Raw genomic sequence first — 22072 nt, forward strand, 5'->3', positions numbered from 1 at the left:
TGAGGTAAAGGTCAGATGAACCATGCCAGGTAAACATGTACAGCTAACAATTCCTCAATACAACAAATATGGCTGACTTATTGCTTATAAATTAAGAAAAATAGACCAAAACACAAACACTTAACAATGGACCGTGAAAATGAGGTCAAGGTCAAATAAAACCTGCGTAACAGACATATAGATCATAAGATATTTCCATACAAAAAATATAGTTGACCCAATGCATAAAGTATTAAAAAAATAGACCAAAACTCAAAAATTTAATTTTGACCACTGAACAATAAAAATGAGGTCAAGGTCACATGACACCTGTCAGCTAGACATATACACCTTACAATCATTCCATACACCAAATATAGAAGACCTATTGCATAAAGTAAAAGAAAAACAGACCAAAACACAAAAACATAACTATAACCACTGAACCACGAAAATGAGGTCAAGGCCAGATGACACCTGCCAGTTGGACATATACACCTTACAGTCCTTCTATACAACAAATATACTAGACATATTGCTTATAGTATCTGAGATATGGACTTAACCAACAAAACTTAACCTTGTTCACTAATCCATGAAATGAGGTCGAGGTCAAGTGAAAACTGTCTGACCGGCATGAGGACCTTGCAAGGTACGCACATACCAAATATAGTTATCCAATTACTTATAATAAGAGATAATTTAACATTTTTTTCAAGTAGTCACTGAACCATGAAAATGAGGCCAAGGACATTGGACATGTGACTGACGGAAAGTTCATAACATGAGGCATCTATATAAAAAGTATGAAGCATCCAGTTCTTCTACCTTTTAAAATATAAAGCTTTCAAGCAGTTGGCTAACGCCGCTGTCATAGCCGCAGCCGGATCACTATCCCTATGTCGAGCTTTCTGCAACAAAACTTGCAGGCTCGACAATAAAAAATGTGATGCACACTGAATAAACTGTGTAGCAGGTTATTTTAAAGTGTTGTATCACATTTTTGATGTTTTTTTCGAATAGACAGAAAAAATATCACAGACATTCCTTATAATTTAATTCTAAAAGGTGAATCAGGAAAAAACATTGATGATGTCCCAGTCACATGACAAAATTATGTCCATGAGCTGATAGAAGAAACACTGTCAGCCAATCAGAAGATGTTTTACATCCAAAATTAAAATCATACCTGTGTGAGAGTGGTTTTCTGCCAGGATCAGTGGGGGGATTACAGGCACCAACAAACTGTATTCTTTCAAACTTCACCCAAGCTTGATCTGAAGGTCTATAGAACCCATCATATTCTAACATCTGTCTCAGGAAAGAAATAACCCTCTGTGTACCTGAGAAAATATTTAATGAAATCAAATTCAGCTGTCCTTCAATTACATTGAAACAGGTTAAAATTAATAAAAGAAAGTGGTGGCAATTCATAAACTGAACAGGATTTTCTATAAATACAAAAACTGGGACAAGATAAACTGGCATTTAAACTATTGAAAGCATTTTCCAACATGTACATGAACCACAGAAAAAAGTCGTGTTGGTTTTCACAGATTTGCAGCTATCAATGTAAACATTAAATCATATACATGTATGCATGTTAATACTTTCTGCTCATTTTGGAGATATATCATTGCTTTGTATGTTTAATTGATCATGTCTTATGTTTCAAACACTGATCTTCAGCCTGAGCTGGGAAAATTATCAGCTACCTACCATATTTATCCATGTTAGGCAAATTGATTTCATCACAGAAGAGTACCAGCCATTTATTGAGCTGTATTGGTGCTAGGATAACTCCATTTGGTGTACGTCTGTATTCACAGTAATGGTCAAAAGTCTTCAACAACAACTCTGGTGATGTAGCACTGGAGAAATTCAAACCTACAACCTGAAATCAAGAAGATTAAACAATTAAATCATAGGTCAATTATACAGCTGGTTAATATTGTGAACAATTACTTGAGAACACTGTTAGTATATTCAAGATGGTGTGGTATTTTATCAAATAGTTGGATTTAAATTCAGCTTGTAAAAATCATGACCAACTTTTCAAGTTAATTAAAATTCTTAAATTGCCCACTATGAAATTATCTGATGAATATATATATATATATAACACAGAATAATCATATAAATGTTCTTGCCTCCATGTCTGGTAATGATCTCAGAGCACTGAACAATGTCATGGTTTTTCCTGATCCTGGAGGTCCACACAGTACCAATGGTTTATGTTCTGCTAGCCAGGTATACAGTAGGACTTCATGCCTGACAGTATCTATAGTAGGTATAACAACATCAGCAGCTGCTACCTTATGTGTTTCTACTTCTATCTGGGGTACCTTAGACTGCCAGGGGATCCATTCTCCAGATATATTCACCTTAAAACAAGAGTGACAATTTATTAATAAACTAATAATTTATTCAACTACTTGTAGTTGTAACTGACAGCCAATCAAGTTTATAGTATAGGAAACAAAAGGATGATATTTAAATTCTTCACATTCCTACTAGTCTAAATCAAAGGGCTATTCTGATTCCAAAGACTGAAAACAGACTGTTGCAGACAATTAATAAACTTTATCCATACTTTTTGTGTTTCAATATGATATTGTTTTATTTACAAGTCAAACAAGTGAAACTGCGAGCTACTGCTCACTGATGATACCCCCGCCGCAAGTGGATAATATTAATAGTGTAAAAATATGCAAGTGTTCGGTAAACAGGAAGACGAAAATTTTCAACTTGGCTATCATGTGTAAAATCATACAAGTGTTCGGTAAACAGGAAGTTGTCAAGTGATGAATCTGAAAACACATCACACGATATAGCTGACTTATATAAATCCTGAAACCAAATTTCAGAAATCCTTGTATTGTAGTTCCTGAGAAAAATGTGACGAAAATTTTCAACTTGGCTATCATGTGTAAAATCATACAAGTGTTTGGTAAACAGGAAGCTGTCAAGTGATGAATCTGAAAACGCATCACACAGTATAATCCTGAAACCAAATTTCAGAAATCCTTGTATTGTAGTTCCTGAGAAAAATGTGACGAAAATTTTCAACTTGGCTATCATGTGTAAAATCATACAAGTGTTCGGTAAACAGGAAATTGTCAAGTGATGAATCTGAAAACGCATCACACAGTATAACTGAGTTATATAAATCCTGAAACTAAATTTCAGAAATCCTTGTATTGTAGTTCCTGAGAAAAATGTGACGAAAATTTTCAACTTGGCTATCAAGTGTAAAATCATACAAGTGTTCGGTAAACAGGAAGTTGTCAAGTGATGAATCTGAAAACGCATCACACAGTATAGCTGACTTATATAAATCCTGAAATCAAATTTCAGAAATCCTTATATTGAGTTCCTGAGAAAAATGTGACGAAAATTTTCAACTTGGCTATCATGTGTAAAATCATACAAGTGTTCGGTAAACAAGAAGTTGTCAAGTGATAAATCTGAAAACACATCACACGGTATGGCTGACATATATAAATGTTGATACCAAATTACAGAAAGGGACGGACTGACTGACGGAGGGACGGACTGACAAACAGAGGTAAAACAGTATACCCCCCCTTTTTTAAAGCGGGGGTATAAATATAAACATATGTATATATTGTCAACAATATAAACTGTAATAATTGGTGTAAAACAGATAAAAAAGCTAGCCAACGCACACATTTCTTCATTAAATATATCATATACTTTGTTTTTACCTCAAAATCAATTATAGCATTATTAGCAGCAGGAGGTAGAGGTATAGTTGTTACACCTCTGATAAAGTTTCCTAGTTCCTGTCGTATCTTCAGTCTACCATCTCCAGACATTGACCATAACACACTGTATATCAAATATTTAGTTATGTACTTCTCCAACTGATCTTGCTGTAAAATACAAATGGTATGTATAATTATTGTCTATTAATAGTAAGACTGCATAGGTAGCTTTATATTCTTTCATTCTATTGAAGAATCCTTTATTGCATGTTTGACTGTTGTCTTAGTTATAAGACAGTGTAGTTTATATTTAAAACTAAGTTCTATGAATATTACTCTGCTTCTTTATAAGACTTGTGCATATTTAAAAAGCAATAAGTGCCCTCACTTTTTCTTCTTGAGAATGATATTTCACAACAAAAAAGAATCATCAATAAAATAGAATTTATCTGCCAATTGATTTCAGAGTCAAATTTTATTGAACCATTCTTAATAAAAATTAAAAAGAATATGAGAAGGAATTTAATTCTAATCCTTTATTAAAAGATATCTATGCTTGCAGCTGTGAGTTTCCAGATTTATTTGTATAGTAATCTTACCTGCATAGCGAAGTCAGCATGTGAGTTGTTGTATGCTATAACATTCCTAACACTTTGATTCAACATAGAAAACAGAGCACTTAGAGCTCTTAGTCTAGTAAAGTCCATCACATGATCTAGATCAGCAGCATATTCTAAACACTTAATAACAATCCCATCAGATGCAAAGTAGGGCTGTAGTATAGCAGCACAATCATTCTGGGTCTGAAATAAATAAAGACAGCAATGTTTAAAGTTTATTTTTGATCTAATGCCTTCTACAATTGTCCATTTTAATCTGCATAGGACAGGAATATCTTGTGCTTCTGGTGCATGTTATCTTTCTGACATGTAATGAGTTCAGACAGTCTATTTAGATATGCTATTATTAAAGTATATTTTCAGGTAAGTACATTTTGTAAATGATATTTATATATGTATTACTCCTCTGTTCTTCTCTGTTGGAAAATAATGTTTCATGTGAGCTAATTTTCAGGTTGTCAATTCATTTCTAAGATCTCACTACATTATGGAAAAAGATACAAACATCACAGACATAGTAGATGGAGAGTTTTCTCGTTGGCATTCATACCACATCTTCTTATATATATATACAGTTGTATTCAAAGTAAAGTATTTTAACAGTCCAAGTTTACCTGCATGGATGGTGATAGTACTTCTTCCTCCTTCTTGCCACCTGGTTTAATAGCCTCCTCTTCACTTTCCTCTACAGGTACATGTCTAAGGAGTTGTAGGTAGTTGTCAAAGACCATGTCTGTTGACAGGACATCTTCACTGAACCATACCATACCACATCTACTGACTGTGGCTAAGGTAGCATACTTAAGATCTTGTACTTCAAACATAATTCTCACCTAAAATTTCAACAAGCATGATTAATTACAATTGCAAAGCTTTCATAGAATACAAGCATATCTCTAATATATACTAGTAACTCCAAAGAAATCACTGGTAGCTAGCTCTCTGCAATTTCAATATTACAATGAATCTTTATCAAAATTTCTTTTCTCCGCTTATACATGTTTATGATATTTAAGCCACAACAATTTGTTATTGCTGAATCCTTTGATTGTTATCGTAGAATAAATATAATATTAATCAAACAGTAATACAAGCTACAAGCATTAGAACTATGCACAGAAAGATATGCTTACATTAGGTGGAATAGCCAGACGTTCACCATTAGGTAATGTCAACATTTTACTGTCATCCAGTACAGAGTTCAGATTTTCTACCCATTCTGGATCTACATCACCATCAAATATAATCCACTGTCTCTTTTGTAGTTCTCCTCGAACATTGTCTATGATTCTGAAATATGTCAAAATATGTATTCTTTTCTGTAAATCTTTTTTCCTATGGTCTATGATTATTATAATATCAAATGTTTAGTGGAAAATAAAAAAATGTGCTCATAATATATCAAGTTATTGCTTTTTTCATACAAGGTTTTTTTTCAAAAAAGGATTTTTTTCAAGTTTGTTGTCCTGTCTTTTTGATTGATTATCATTTCAAGTAAGGGCGATAAATACCCACAACGTTGACATGACTATTGCAAACCAGCAGCTTAAAGTACATTGAAAAACATTGCTTTCCTACTTATTTAGTCATAGTTAAACGTAATTGATACTAATTAGGTATTAGCAGTTTCATAAAACTGTTTCAATTTCTGGTTTCTGGTTGACTTTAATATCTATTTAGATGAAATAACTTACTTTCTGAGGATATGTGTGAACAATCCATCTGTCCATTCTCTGGTATTAGGATCCAAATTACCATACAATAATGCCTTGGATATGGACTAAAAATAAATTAAAATGAAGTCATAACTTGTAGAACAGAAAATTTTAAATACATATTTTAATTAATTGATCCCTAATCTCAACAAAACCATAGAAAATGTATATTCTTCATAAAATAAAATACCCCACAGGAATATAATCCAACATTGAAGCACAATTTCATAGAATATCTTACTTTTGGATCAATGACATGAGCTACACCATCTGTTCCTTCGAGTCTCTCTAGAGCCTTCAATAGAACTCTCCAGGCTTTAGATTTACCACTACCACTAGGTCCTACCATCATCAAACCATGGTGGAGATTAGTAATCTGGTAAAGTTGTAACACCTAAAACATTAAATACAGGTATTTAGATATATTGCAAAAAAGTAAACATTTCAATTGAAGATAAGTTTTGTAAAAAATGAAAATCTCAAGACACATATGATTACCAATCAGTATTTCATCTTTCAGTTTGAAAAAGTACAAATTTCAACAACAGAAACATTTCATATAAAGAAAAATAACACTTAAAAAAGTTATTCTATTAACCGAAGTATCAAGTCTAGTGAGAAATAAAAAAATGCCTAAAAAAAAACATGTGTTAAGATAAAAAGTTTTGAGTCATTCTAAACAGTTTCTTTTTAATATAAACCATCCAACAGTTTTTATATGACTTGTATTCTGTTACCTTGTCAACCCATTGAGCTCCTGAGTCTTCACCCTCAGCATATACAAGATACATCTCTTTACAGACTTTCTTAATCTCAGCTCTGAGGGCTTCCATACCACCAGCCTGGTATTCTACTCCTGGGAACACATCATGTAACAGACTGTTGAGCAGTGGGATATCTTCAGCCACAAGCTTGGGTACCAGTGTCTCCATCACGCTCTGTATCAAAATCTACAAACACAACAATGGTGGTGTTAAACAAACTAGATTAACAGCAATTTATTTACAGTTAAAAAGAAATATGTCAATAAATCATCATGAAGGTTATATACTCTATATGTGAACAAATTTGCTTGACAAACTTTTTTTTTTAAACAAGATGGAGAAGAACACATGAAATTTCTTTTATTATCTCATACGAATATAAAATATATTTCTGTACCTCTTGTTCAGGTAGATTTTCAGCAATTTTCCCTTCATCAACTTCTTCTCCTCTTTCTAACAAGCCATCTTTAATTCTCTGTATCCTGTCACGTTTGACATTTCCAGCACTGATAAGTACACTCTTCAAAGCTCTCAATCCAAAGTCATAATGAGACTGTGGTGATAGCTGTTCATCACACAATCTGTGTAAGATACAATACGCTATGAAAATACACTCAACAAATAGTTAGCATTGGTATCCATATTAAAGATATGCTTATTTTTTTTCCAGTTTTCAATCATATTTCATAACCCTTTTGGCTTTTACCGAAGATATGCGTCAATTCATTTTACACAGTTGATTCTTTATTTCTTAATATTCTAGGAAACGTAAATGTTCAATAAGCTGTGTTAATTAAATCTTTAAATTATTCTAATATTGCACACAATATAATTTTACACAGTTCGCCTTATGTTTCATATAAAAAAAAAAAAAAAAAAATCTTTTCCCAAAATGGTTATTCTTCAAATTCTCAAAAACAAATGCAAATTTATTTATTTTTTCCATCATTTTGATGTCTTATAATTTACCTTTCATTGTTATTGTCAGGATTTTTTTAGCTTAATTGAAAAGTTAAGATTCATACAGCCATTACTTTGTTATTATTATTTTTTTGAAGCAATTTCTTTTTTATATACTTTTTACCTATTTCAAACATATAGAAAATTTTGTTTTGTTAAACAATTAAATTTATGATTCACCTTAACCCACAAAAAAAACTATTTATTTGAAAAGTTGTTATTTTGAATGTCAGCAGGAAATATACTCACAGCATGAATCAAAAAGAGACAAACTTATTAACAGGCAAAAATTGTTTTTTTAAATTTATTTTCTTTAGAGAGCTTTGATTCATTAGATTATATGTTATGTACCTTTCCTTTGTAATCCATTAATATAAAACATTCAAATAAGTGATTGTGTTAGATCGATCCTTATACTTACTGGAAGAATGGTACAATCTTGCTGGCTAGTTTTTCAGCTGTTCTAAATCCTTGTGAATACAACATGACCTCAGCAATCAAAAGTCTATTAGGTTTGGTCATAGCCAAACTTCTGAATAATTTCTTTAAGTTATCAGGGAGATTAGATCTACCAGCATATCCTGGATTCATGGTGATGAAAATGGCCATGTCAGGATTCAACTTCACAGTTTTACCTATAATTTCTACAGCTACTCCTGCAATAGTGAGAGTTTACAAATCTGCTATTATCAAATATAAATACACATCTACTCAGTAGACATTTTCATTGCTTAACAAAGTATTATTCACTTATAAAAATATATTCCTGATTAATTTTTTATTATACAATCATCAAATATTGTCTGAATACTTTTTAAATACAATGCTCTCTCAGATACTATACATTAGTTGTTACACATCCAACAAAATGTCCACTTTTATCCCTTTATGCAGTCAAATAAGATATTACCTTTCTTTTTGTCTGTTACTCCTACAAGTTCCTTGAGGCCTTCTTGGATGGTTTGAATTTCCTGTGATACAGCTGACAACATTCTCTCCTCCAATCTGTTGAATTCATCAAAGCATCCCCATGCTCCAACTTGACACAATCCAACAAAAATACGACCCATAGCCTACAATGTGTAATGAATTATAAAGATGAATTCTTTGTCTGCACTTTGTATCAACACTTTATCTTATACTAGACTTTGTAATAGAGGGTTGTATTTTTTCTCTTAACTTTTTAAATTAAATCAAATGACTCCACCTTATGATTAATAATTCCAGTACAGCTCACTGCTATTTTTTCCTAAATATAAATAGTTTTAAGCATGGAAAAATCAATAGAATAACCATAAATGTTCATTTTATAAGTTTATTTGCATTCAGTAGATAAAATACTGATGGATATAATCCTTGAATAAAGGATATAAACTGCCTTTTTTTATTAGTATTAATCAACTGAATCTAAAAAAAATAAGCAATACAAGTTTAAAACTTTTTTTTTTTCTATATTTTTACCCACCTGGAAATCAAATGTTTCATCACAGTTAAAGACCAATACAAATCTACCAAGCTGGTTACCCAAAGCTTTGACCGATTCAGTTTTACCAGTTCCAGCAGGACCTGTGAAATATAATTTTGAAAAAATTAATAACATTACTTGAATTTTACAAATAACTATATAAAGATATACCAATGAATCAAACATAGCTGTTTTAAAAACATACAATACATAATCATGATTAAAACTGGCAGTCTCCCCCTGTGATTTTTAATGTCCTCTAAGGCATTTGTGTCTTATTTGCTTCTTTTTTTTATTTAACAATTGCATTAATAAATGCACACATAAATTTCTGAATTAACAGTAGCTGTTTTTACAACTATATTGCCAAACCAGGGAGAATGATTACAATTTATCAAACATATTTCTATTACATACTGAAAAGGAGAAACTTCTAGTTCTTAGTGTTAATAAATGTACTAAAATCTCAATATTTACCAAATGGAGATCCTCCAAGTCTAGCCTCTAATGCCTGAGTCATAGTGAGATAACATCTGTCTGTTAAAGGTGTTTGAACAAGTTTCTCCTGTACTCCTAAGTATTCAAATCCATAGTTAAACTTGGTATTTGCCATATGTATAGAGAGTTGTTGTAAAACATCAGTGTTCTTAGGATCAAAGTAAAATCTCATTTGACATAACCAATCAAAGTTCTTAGGAGTATTGACATTGTGTGAAACTAACATCCTTGTAACATCTCTCTGATGGACCAACTCTGTGATCTGAAAAGATGAAAAAAACAAAGTTAACATACATATTTTTTTATCATTTATCATATGCTTAATTTATACTGCAACTAGTTGTGTTTAGTTTCTAAATATAACAACACAGCTATTTTTTGTGCAAGGTCAATTTCATCACTTTTTCCACAATCAGAGGTTCATTAAGGGATGAAAGTAAGTTTGACATTTGTGAAGTAATTTAAAAAGCTTTCAATGCATTAATTTAAGTTGCAGTATAAGAACAATATTAGGTCAATGTCATAAAAATATAAACTTTTTTGTATTCAGTACAAAACTGGGGAAGGGTTTGGTAGAACCTTGCACTTTCCATCTTTCAATCTTATCATATTTCATATTGACATATTAGTTCTTACTAAATGTTCAAGTTTCTTCCTTCTAACAGGTGGTTGTTCATGTAATACCGAATCAGCTAGGACATTGAGTGTGGAGTCTACTGTTGTGAGGACACCCTGTAGTGGTGTTAGATCATCAGGCTTGTTAGATGTAGAGATTGCCTGTAGTGTGGTTTCTACATTCTCTGACCAGCAAATTTGGGAGGCCAATACTACTAACTGAGCCTAAAACATAAACATCAACAGTTTTAGGACTAAAACAAAATCATGTACAGATAATATTCAGGTATCTGAAGTTAATAGTTTGATGGATTCTTTTTAATTTCATTACATGTAAATTTTCTTGCAACTGTATTACAATCCAGCCAGTTTGATAAGCTTTATACTTTTTAAAGAGAAAATAAACATGTAATATAACAATAAACAAATATGCCTTGCATGCATGTGACAGAACAGATATGAACAGTGTTGTGAGCTTTGTTTAAATATAAAGTTTACACATTTTTTTTTAATCAGTATCTAACAACAAAGCTCATTATATTACTGTGGATTCATTTATATTCGTTGGATACCAATTTTCGTGGATTTCATGGGCAAAACCACGAAATTAAATATTCAACGAATGATAATTTTTCTATAGGTTTGTATGCATAATTCAGCAAAACCACTAAATTTAATATCCACGAATATGCAAGTTTTTCTTAATCCACGAAAATTGGTACCCACGAAAATAAATGAATCCACAGTATGTGTCATTAATAATTCTGTAATTGATTGGTACCTGATATCCATCAATCCATTGCATGTACTGCTCAGGATCAATCTTGCCAGACTTAAAGGCTGTCACCTCTTGTACAGACTTGGCTAATAATTTAGCTAATGTTACTCTCATTTCTTTCTCTACTAAGGTCAGCCATTCATTGATCTTTGGATGTTGTGCTATAGAAACAGTTGTCACAAAGTGGACCTAGAAAATAAAGAAAAAAATATTAATAATCAACTATTGCACTGTTATCTAAAAGGAGGTAAAATAAGAGCCTTTATTTGACCCCTTAAATTATAAAAATATTCCAATTTCAGTTGGGCATCGTAAACATATTAAAATTGTCTTGTTTGACCTAAAAAGCCTTTTTACATATTATTTTTAAAACTTTTTTTATTAGCTAGGGCTACTCAAATCAATATTTTACCCAAACTACAATATTTAAAAAGACAAGGTTTTTATTAAACTTCTAATGGACACATCATGACTGATAATATGTATATAAGAAAAAATGTGATAAATTTTATAGACTTGCTCCATTTAGTCATCTTTTTTTTGTTATTTTAAAAGGACACATACCTCTTCTCCCTCTTTGGACACAAGACCTGTAACCTGTGATTCATCATCATTTAGAGCTATGGTAGATACTCCAGCAAACATCTTCTTGAAATGTTTCTGTAGTCTGCCTACATTCTTACTGTTACCAATAATCTCTAACAAATCTTCATCACCAACAAAGTAAAATCTGAAAATAAAAGAGATAAATATAATTAACTAGATATCATTGAGATGGGAGCCATCTCTGTGGGCCCCGATGTCAATAACGTGGGGTAAATAAGTTGTATGGATAATCTGATATGAAGCATTATTTGAAGTTATTACATAGTCTCACGTGTGATTTTAATCTAAGATTTTAAGTTAAAACTGATAAATATTCTCAACTTACTTTCATAGTATAATAGTGATATGACTGCATGATATGAACTCATTGTTGACTACTATAAGATGACTTCTGGATATATGGATTGATATTTGAACAAATGAAACCAAAGTTTTTTTTACTTTGACCTTTGACCTAGGAAGTTGTACATACATCATGACACACCCTCTGGTGGTGGTTAAAATGGATGTCAAGTATAAACTTTTAAATCATAACGGTTATCTAGATATGGAGCGGACACGTTCTTCACCACAGGACACAGGGTTGTTAACTGAAACCAAAGTTTTTGACCTTGACCTTTGACCTAGGAAGTTGTACATACATCATGACACACCCTCTGGTGTTAGTTAATAATCATGTTAAGTATTAAGTATAAAATCATAACGGTTATCTAGATATGGAGCGGACACGATCTTCACCAAAGGACACAGGGTTGTCAACTGAAACCAAAGTTTTTGACCTTGACCTTTGACCTAGGAAGTTGTACATACATCATGACACACCCTCTGGTGTTGGTCAAAATGGATGTCAAGTATAAACTTTGAAATCATAAGGGTTCTCAAGATATAGAGCGGACACGGTCTTCACCAAAGGACACAGGGTTGTCAACTGAAACTAAAATTAAAGTGTTTTGACATTAAAAATTGAGAATTAAAATAAGAGACACCAACATGACCAAAGAGCAGAAAACCGCCAAAGGCCACCATTGGGTCTTCAATACATTAATTTGAAACAGTTTATAACTTTGGTATTAAGACAAACCTTGGGAATGATGATCTTTCTCTCTCTAGATATTCTCCTAAAGCTTTCTGTATCTTGCCAAGTAGATCAGCTAATCTCTCCAATTGTTTCTGTACATTGTTGATGTTAACCACATCCATAACTAATGGGGACTTGGTCACCTTCTTCATTAATGCTAAAAACTCGGTACTCACACTGTAATTGAAGAAGAAAAAAACTAATGAAAGTCTGTTCTGGTAAATGAGAAAAAAATCAAGGTTTTCTAACACACAAAAAAGATGGAAAACATTTTTACACAATATAAGTATTTTACTTGAAATGTTTTTGATCAAGCTAAAGAAATGAAAAAACACCAAAAATGTTTTAAATCTTTTCTTTTGTTTAATACTGCAAAAACATTTTTCTGAAATGGTACTTAATTAATTGCTTACAATAAGAGCAGAAAATATTTAAGAAATTATTCATGGCAGCTGTAGATATGTTTTTATTTAACCATGGGTTGGGCATTTATATTCGATTATTTTACCCTAAGCGTCATTTTTGTCATCTGACTTTATATCAAACATCTTAATTTCCATTTTAAAGAATGTCTTCTTTTATGACTTCACTAGTTTGCTTGAGCTCAGTTATCCAAGCTATAATTCCAAATTCAAAATTATTTGCTTTGTTCAAAATATGTTACTTAATCATAAGACAAGAAATTAATTCAGTTATGAATAACTTACCCCTGAAATCTTGAAGTTTCCACTGGCAGTAAATGTTTGATATCGGCACTTCCTGTAAATATGCCTTCTAGGTACACCCATCTTCTCTGTACATCTATCCACACATCAAACAAGGCATTGATACGGTTCAATTTGTCCTCCCAAGCTACAGCATCATCCTCAAATTGCTGAAATTATTTATATATAAATTCAATATTGGACTCAGGTATCAACAATGATATTTTCATGCATTTGTAAATACTGATCATTTAAAATTCTCTTTTTTTTATATATGAATTTATCTTAAAATTCACAAACAAAAAATATATTCCTACTTGTAATACAAAGATAGTTATCTACTTTGAACTGTGGAGACATTTGCATGCATTATATTATGGAGATGGTTTTCTAATTTGGAATAAAAAGATAGTTTCCTACCTGTTATATGGAGAAAGTTTTCTATCTTGCAGGGTGTATTTGTTTATTTTTATGGGTACCAATTTCAAGTCTGCATTCACTCGTTCACTTTTCTCCACAATAAACAGGGATTTGCTACCCCACAAATATTAATGAATCCACAGTAATATGTAGATAGTTAACTACCTTGTAATATTGTGATAGTCTTAAATGGATAGAGTATCCTACCTTGTAATATGGAGAAAGTTTCATAGCTGTCACACTGTTAATGTGTTCTTTGACTTTAGTGAACAGATCATCCCATCCACGGATCAGCTTACATTTGTTCTGGTAGTTAATCAATTCCAACTCGTAACTTCTCCACACTTCAGCAACCTATCAAAGGTAATACAGAAAAACATGTTTTAATCTGTATACAAATATATGACACTCAATAGACTACTGTGAAAAAGATTTATAAATAGCCTGAATGTTACTCATCTACAAGTTACTCTCTAAACCTTTATTGAGGACAAAAACATCTTTTTATTAAAATCTTAACGAAAAATTTATAATATACAGCTTTCATCAAAATGTATCAAGAAATATCAGAATATCTAATATTCAAAACAAACAAATTTAAAGTAACTCAGAAAGATTACTTCTTGAAAAATTAATTTTCTAAAACATACCTGTTTTAAAAATTCTTCTAAAGCCATTTCTCCCTGTGCTATCAGAATGACATCTTTGACAAGCATCTCATTTTTAAGGAGGTCAGCATCCCATACATGTCCTAGAGTAAGATCAGATAACACCCATCTAACACCTAGTTTTCTTGTCAACTGTTTCCAATGTCTCTCCTTCAGAGCCTCAGATTTCAACTCCACAACCATCATGTTAACCTTTATTGTAAAATTAAAGATCATTTTTAAATGCTGTCATACTCATAAAATATCTTTTTGTTGTATATAAACTGTTTAATATTTAAAATTAAAAACATACATCTTTTAAAAACACAGCATAAATGCAGACTAATACTGTGTAATTTCTATGTGTATTGTTTTCTGTTTATATACTTAAAAGGTAATATTGTGTAATTTCTGATCATTCTTTAAATTATTTGAAATAAAATTACTTTTATGACTATGATACTATTTCATTAAAATAAAATTTAGCACATAAGCCAAATTGTTGACTTCTATCAAACTGAGAAAATTCATTTTGTTAAACAAAAAGGAAGTTCAAAATGATCTCTTTCTGGTCTAATTTCAAACAAAACTACAATCTATGTGATTTTATTCCACTATAATAAATTGCATGACATACCTTAGCATATCCCTGTACTTTCCTCTTGACATAGTCGTAGGAATCATAAGTTCTTAATCGGGCTGGTAATTCCTTCAACTGGTTAACAAGGCCATCAAGAGACTGACGAATCTATAAATAAAATCAAGCAATTTTTACATTAGGAAATGTTCAGTTCTTGTTATCAATAAATATATCATATAATAAACTGATATTTACATGAAATTTTTATTTTGCCAATACCTTTTTGAAACCGGACTTTACTATACAAACAGAAATAGTTGTATACTTGCAGAACATACTCACTCTACCTAGACAAGAGGTCAATGATTATATTTCAAATATATGTAGGTAGAATATTGACTGTAATAAGCTTTTCTCATTTTTGAAAAAAAAAAAGCAAGATTATTGTGTACCTTTCTTGGTTGAACAGATAACCATGGTTTGTCTTTAAGTTCTTCAATCTGTTCCCAGATCTTTTGTAGTTCCATCCAGACACCTTTAAGGTCCTGTAATTCCTCTAGAGCTACCTGCATCTTTTCTTCACTTGGACTCAACTGGCCTATAATTGATAGTCAATGTAAGATTCGGTTATTCATACTATACTGTGGATTCATTATAATTCGTTGGATATCAATTTTCATGGATTTTGTAGGTACAGGCAAACCACGAATTCAGATGTTCAAAGAATTACAAATTTTCTATAGGCTTTCTATGCAGTGATTGGCAAAAACACGAAATCTTATATCCACTAAAATCCTCAATCTAAGAAAATTGTACCGATGAAAATGAATGAATCCACAATAACCTATCATGGAAATTTCCTACTGAAAGACTTAATTCAAATCTTATTTCTCTGTAGACATGTGTTCAATAATGTAACATTTTGGTACTTACATATCAATGAAAATCATGGTAAGCTGATTTAAGAGAGTTCTTCCATCCTTTAACATTATTCATCAAGAGAAAAAAGATAACTTCTTGACTAAAAAAAGTAGTTTCTTTATGCTTGTAGATGCTTAGATCTAGGACTTTGAAAGAAAACTTAACCAAAGCTAACAATTAATAAATAAACAAGTAAATGGCAGAAAGACAGACATACAGATGCATCCTCTTTGATCTTATTGAGCAAGGGGAAAGCAAACAAATGAACATATTTTAGAAACTCTATAATCTCCTCAACATAAGTCTTGACATGTCATAATAAAAGTTTAAATATATATTTACCAGGTTCAGACAATTCTAGGGCTTCTTTAGCTTTGGATACATTGTCTCTCTCCTCCTTCAGTCTTCCAAACTTTCCTTCAAATATTGTCAGAGCTTTCATAGCAGAATCAGGCATCAGTTCTCCCTATTAAATAACAAAAGTATTGTAGCAAGAAACATTTTCAATTTTTCACACCATGAAATAAATGTGCATGCACAAACCACATGTTGTCATTTCATACTGTTTTCATTATATTTTTTGCTTTTGAATCAATATGTACACAAAGTTTACACTAAAAATATATAATGTATATTTAAACAATTTACCTCAATTGGTTTTTCTTTCTCCCATTCTGACAACATATCATGTGTCTTGCTCTCTACAATCTTATCCTCCGACACTATCTTCATCTGTAGACTTGCCACTTGTGTCTGGATGGAGGAATCTTTACGTTTCATGATATCAGAGAAAGCTCCCCACTCTCCCTCGATGTTGTCACTGTATAACCAGTTAGCTGGGAATTGAAATCTCTGTCGCTCTAATATCCTTTGACTCTCATTGAAATTCTGTATACAAAATTAAAAATTGTTATTAAGATGATGACATGGTTTACAAAATATAAATTTATAACCACTGAGTATACTACAATCATTGAGCTTTATTTTTACATACAGTTAATTTGGTGGAATATTGCTGTTCTATGTATGGTTGATTGATTGATTGTTGCCTGCTTAACGTCCAGTGGCAAATACTTCATGCATATTCAGGATGGCTTTGTTTGGTTGTTACTATCTTCAGATATGTTCATTCAATATAATTCAATATGTAATTACTTTCTAGGTGCTTTATTCGTACACTTACAGAACCTAATTATACCCGAACTCTTTAATTACAAAATCATTTCCCCTCTCCATTTGTCAAAATATTTACAAGTGGGCCACATGTTTTTCAATAGTGGTAAATGAAAATAAAATACATTATGTTGGTGATTTTTCAGGCATACAAATTTTTCTATGAATATTTGAAAATCAAATTTTACTTGAATAACTTTACTTTTTCAAATGTTTGCCTACCTCAACACTCTTCTCCCAGTTGATCATTTTCCGTTTAAGAGCCTGTACTTGTGTAATCAGACCAACAGCTTCTGATGTATTGGCTGTATCTATAGACTGTTGTTCCAACTCAGATCTGGCCTAGTAACAGATAAAAATCAATATATATGCAAACCATTTCGATAGCTATAAAAAGTACTGGGACTGGGTTTTTAGATGAATCTACCAGTCAGTCATTTCTACTGGTCAAAGAAAAACTACAAACACCTGACATACATTTTCTTGAAACCAGTGTAAAATTTATTTTAAGTATTTGGACTTTTGCAAAACATCCATGAAATGAAAAAGTGTATTTATGAAATATATTTTATCAATACATATGCAAGAATGAAAGGCAGACATTTTGAAGATCCAACTTTTTCAGGATTTATGGATGATATGTAAGATTCTAATATGACGTGCTTCTTTCGCTTTGTAAACAATACTGTGATAAAATTCTCGATATATCTATACTTAGCGCAGACTCCGTGGTGTACATGATAATGGCTGTTACAATACACTTCCCACATGTATTGAAACCTATTTGCAAACCCTTTGCCGATTTTATTTTTTTTTAAATTGCAATTAAAAAAAGACAACATCACTTTCATTCTTATTCAGATGCATAATAAAAAGAAGTAATGCACAAGACCTAGGAGAAACCACAAAATAAAAATAAAATAAAATTCCGCGAAAGTCTATTAATGCTTTTGGCGCATTTAAGTCATTTCAAAACATGACGTCATACAAATGAAAACGTTAGAGTTGAAAGTTTTCTGTTACGTGAACCATTGAAATGTTGTTTACTATTGTATTAAAATTGATTATCAAGGTAGGTTTTGTTTGATTTTCTTTTCTATTGCATTATTCGCACATTTACTGATTTCAGCAAGCCAACATGGCGGCTCCTAAGTTACGAAATGTCAACTTTGGATTTGACATTAGCTTACGAGAAAAGCATGTAAATCAAAATGACAATTGTTGGTTTTGAGAATAAAACAGATTTTTATTCTAGCGGTTGTTCACGAAATAATCCATGCAAACAACGGATTTATTAGAATGTTTGAGATTTATCTATCAGGGAGTAAAAAAGAACAGCCACACACACAGCTTTACCCACCCTCGCTTCAGTTTTTTAATAATCGTATTTGTCCTATTAGAATCGAAATAATTCATGGAAGCCATAGATTATTTGAAATTTACACATGGCCTGGGCCGTGATATTCGTTAATTTTATCCCTCGCTAACGCTCAGGATAAAATTCGAATATCACGGCCCAGGCCATGTGTAAATTTCCAATAATCTATGGCTTCCATGAATTATTTCTTAATTTAAGGATGGGTGTCTTTCGCCATCTTGGATTGTAAAAAACAGAGAATCTAAGGTCCATATTTTCTATCAAGTTAGCAAAATTTGATGCAGGAATGCAATATTTAATGTGAATTTTCATTTAAAAGATCCAATTTATAAGAATATAACTTAGAAATATTAAATTTTTACAAGTGTAGATTATTTTTGGTTGTTTTTTGAATATTTTCAAATTGGCATTTTAAGGGGAGGTAACTCTTAAACAGTGCATTTTCTGAAGGACTCTCCATGAAATTTTCCTATTTTGTCTTTTATCCAGAAAAAACATACGGTGACCCTATCTTTTCTTTTGATATTCTAATAGCATTGTCTGAAAGCTATCTTTTTCTAATTTATTATACGATTCTATCATTTTGTTTAGTTTCTATTCACAAAATGGTGCTTTTTCCTGTATAATCCATACAAAATTTGTCATTTTGTCACAACCTGTAGCTTGAGAAAATGCGCGGTGACCTATCATTTTTATAACATTTTTGAACATGTATCAATAGATACTACATTTTGACAAAGTATGAACAAATTCTATCATTTTTATTTTAGACTCCCATACCACCTTAAAGAGTTTCTCTGATATCTGCTGAAGTATTATATATATATATATATATATATATATATATATATATATATATATATATAGACAAACAAATGAAAGAATGGCACATACTTATCCCCAAATACATCCTCTATCAATTAAAGAGGCATTTGATTTAATAAACAAATGATATTTTTTTTTATTAACATACCTTTGAAATAGTTGCATGGAATTCTGTCATTTCATTTCCAAGGAAACTACCAAATTTAGTCAGTACTTCTTTGTGCCATGAATCATACTTCAAACTCACTTTAGATTGTACCTTAAAATAAACAGTTTCAATTATTAACATATCATGTTTTGTGATACATAACATGAAGTTCCTAAAATTCAAGTTAAAACAAACATCCAAACCAAAATATTATTATTTTTTTTTACATTCAATTTTGCATTTAATTACTTTAAGAAAACATCTTTAATATCTGAAATCCGACTAGATAATGAGAGTAAAAGTTACCTTTCCATACTGAACAATGATTGGTCCTTACCTTTCCATACTGAACAATGATTGGTCCTTACCTTTCCATACTGAACAATGATTGGTCCAAGTTGTTTCTGTGTATCAGATGTATCAAAGGTCTTTCTTGAAGCCCTGAAATCAAATATGTACAATAAAGGTGTCTATGTTTTTTATGTATGTAAATGTTATCACCCACATAAATATCTTAGGTTTAAAGTAAAGGATCCAGAATTCAGGATAAGAGACATGTTCTACTAAAAGTTCTATTCCATTCCAGTTGAGTTTAATGTTCTATATAATGTTTTTTATCTTTATGTAGCAAATCATATATCTTTCATACTATTTGTCACAATTTAAATATTAAACAACTTTTTTTTATCAATGTTTCATCGTGGGGTGTTTGGCCAATATGCCAACTGCTATACACATCTATATTTACTTAGGTGGTATAATAAAAGACTTTAGTTTGGTACACTTGATCTTACTTGATTTCTTCCAGTGTTGACATCCAAGTCTTTAGTTTGGTACCAAGTCTACTGTAAAGTACATCTGGGTTCAAATCCCACAGGGCCTGATATCTTAACCAAACCTACAATAGAAAGTAATGTCATATTGGGTTCTCTAGACTGTTATGGTGGTTCAGTTCTAATCTTATATTTTCATATTTTTTTAACATGATTTACAAAGCAATAATCTTCATCTACATAAACATAATCACACAAGGAACATGCTGTCAAAGTTCTGAGAACTAAATTGCTTAAAATGCACATACAAATGTAAAATTGCAAATTACTTCAACACTCAGCTCTATGTCAATCATCTATTGTCCTGATGCGAAATAAATAAGTTTGTTTTTGTCAGATAGACATGAAGACTTTAAAAAATTTGTAAGGGTTCCGTGGAACCCAGTGTCTCGCCTACAATTGCTGTAAATCACAGGCTAAACAAAAATGAGGAAAAAAATCAATTAAAATATTCCTCTTGATACTATCTTATGATTGTAAGAAGCTTCTGTCCAAGTTTGGTAAAAATCTAGAATAATTAATGAATCTAATAAATGTTTTGAAAACTTTAACTGCAGACTGTATGTAATGTTCACTGGAAGAAAATCTAAGTCCATTTAAAAGTAAAATACAGAAAAAATGGAGTTGTCTTTTTACAAAATTTACTTCTGGATACTATCTAATGATCATAAATAAGCTTTTGTCCAAGTTTAGTACAAACCCAGGATAGTTTAAGAAAGTTATTAAAATTTTAAAAACTTTTACCACAGAGTGAATGTTATGTTTCCCGCAGAAAAACTAAGTCCATTTAAAAGTAAAATACAGAAAAAATGGATTTATTTGTTTACAAAATTTACTTCTGGATACTATCTTATGATCATAAACAAGTTTCTGTCCAAGTTTGGAACAAACCAAGGATAGTTTAAGAAAGTTATTAAAATTCTAAAAACTTTAACCTCAGAGTGAATGTAATGTTTCCCCGCAGAAAAAACTAAGTCCATTTATAAGTAAAATACAGAAAAAATAGAATTTTATTTTTACAAAATTTACTTCTGGATACTATCTTATGATCATAAACAAGCTTCTGACCAAGTTTGGTAGAAATCCAGTATAGTTTAAGAAAGTTATTAAAATTTAAAAAACTTTAACCACAGAGTGAATATTTGTGGACGCCGATGCCGACGGAAAGTAGGATCGCTTAGTCTCGCTTTTTCGACTAAAGTCGAAGGCTCGACAAAAATGTATGACACTTCAATTTATCTTTTCTGATGAAAGAAGAAAATGCATACCTACCTACCCACTGTCCAATCTTTGGATAGGGTTTGGGCAAACAAAAATATATTAATGTGTGACCCCAGTGAAATAATTGTTATTGTACTGAAAGAATACTTACATTGACATATTTAGAGAAGTCCTTCATGACTCCCTCCATGGCAGAATATGCATCCTCTAATATTCTCTGTCCTGTTGGTAATTTTGTCAATACTTTCTTGTAGGTTGTCTCTGATTCAGATTCAGCTTCCAAACCAACCTGTGTTAAAATATGGTAATTAAGATTAAAATACATTTCTTCTAAATCTTTTACACTTATACTTTTTATTTTCTTACATCACTTATGAATATTTATAAACTGTAAACATTATTCCATCTCATAATTT

At 31.3% G+C, this 22072-nt stretch overlaps 1 protein-coding gene across 1 annotated transcript in view; it reads right to left on the reverse strand.

The window, feature by feature from the left end:
* The window catches only part of LOC134712011 (cytoplasmic dynein 1 heavy chain 1-like), a 77988-nt gene that overhangs the window by 41395 nt on the left and 14521 nt on the right, over nt 1-22072 (reverse strand). Inside the window, exons 20-50 of the mRNA XM_063573092.1 lie at nt 21808-21945; nt 20397-20500; nt 19971-20043; nt 19603-19713; nt 17474-17593; nt 16727-16966; nt 16421-16544; nt 15610-15755; nt 15215-15325; nt 14581-14790; nt 14138-14284; nt 13514-13680; nt 12810-12983; nt 11687-11852; nt 11126-11311; nt 10366-10569; nt 9709-9991; nt 9232-9332; nt 8677-8839; nt 8188-8422; nt 7204-7387; nt 6780-6992; nt 6284-6436; nt 6022-6107; nt 5461-5617; nt 4942-5160; nt 4307-4510; nt 3708-3875; nt 2130-2363; nt 1699-1873; nt 1169-1322 (exon numbers count right to left, since the gene is read on the reverse strand). Coding sequence (XP_063429162.1) covers nt 1169-1322; nt 1699-1873; nt 2130-2363; nt 3708-3875; nt 4307-4510; nt 4942-5160; nt 5461-5617; nt 6022-6107; nt 6284-6436; nt 6780-6992; nt 7204-7387; nt 8188-8422; nt 8677-8839; nt 9232-9332; nt 9709-9991; nt 10366-10569; nt 11126-11311; nt 11687-11852; nt 12810-12983; nt 13514-13680; nt 14138-14284; nt 14581-14790; nt 15215-15325; nt 15610-15755; nt 16421-16544; nt 16727-16966; nt 17474-17593; nt 19603-19713; nt 19971-20043; nt 20397-20500; nt 21808-21945 — 5150 coding nt within the window. The remainder of the gene's footprint in view (nt 1-1168; nt 1323-1698; nt 1874-2129; nt 2364-3707; nt 3876-4306; nt 4511-4941; nt 5161-5460; nt 5618-6021; nt 6108-6283; nt 6437-6779; nt 6993-7203; nt 7388-8187; nt 8423-8676; nt 8840-9231; nt 9333-9708; nt 9992-10365; nt 10570-11125; nt 11312-11686; nt 11853-12809; nt 12984-13513; nt 13681-14137; nt 14285-14580; nt 14791-15214; nt 15326-15609; nt 15756-16420; nt 16545-16726; nt 16967-17473; nt 17594-19602; nt 19714-19970; nt 20044-20396; nt 20501-21807; nt 21946-22072) is intronic.

The sequence above is a fragment of the Mytilus trossulus genome, chromosome 3 (genome assembly GCF_036588685.1).
Source record: "Mytilus trossulus isolate FHL-02 chromosome 3, PNRI_Mtr1.1.1.hap1, whole genome shotgun sequence".
Lineage (NCBI taxonomy): Eukaryota > Metazoa > Mollusca > Bivalvia > Mytilida > Mytilidae > Mytilus > Mytilus trossulus.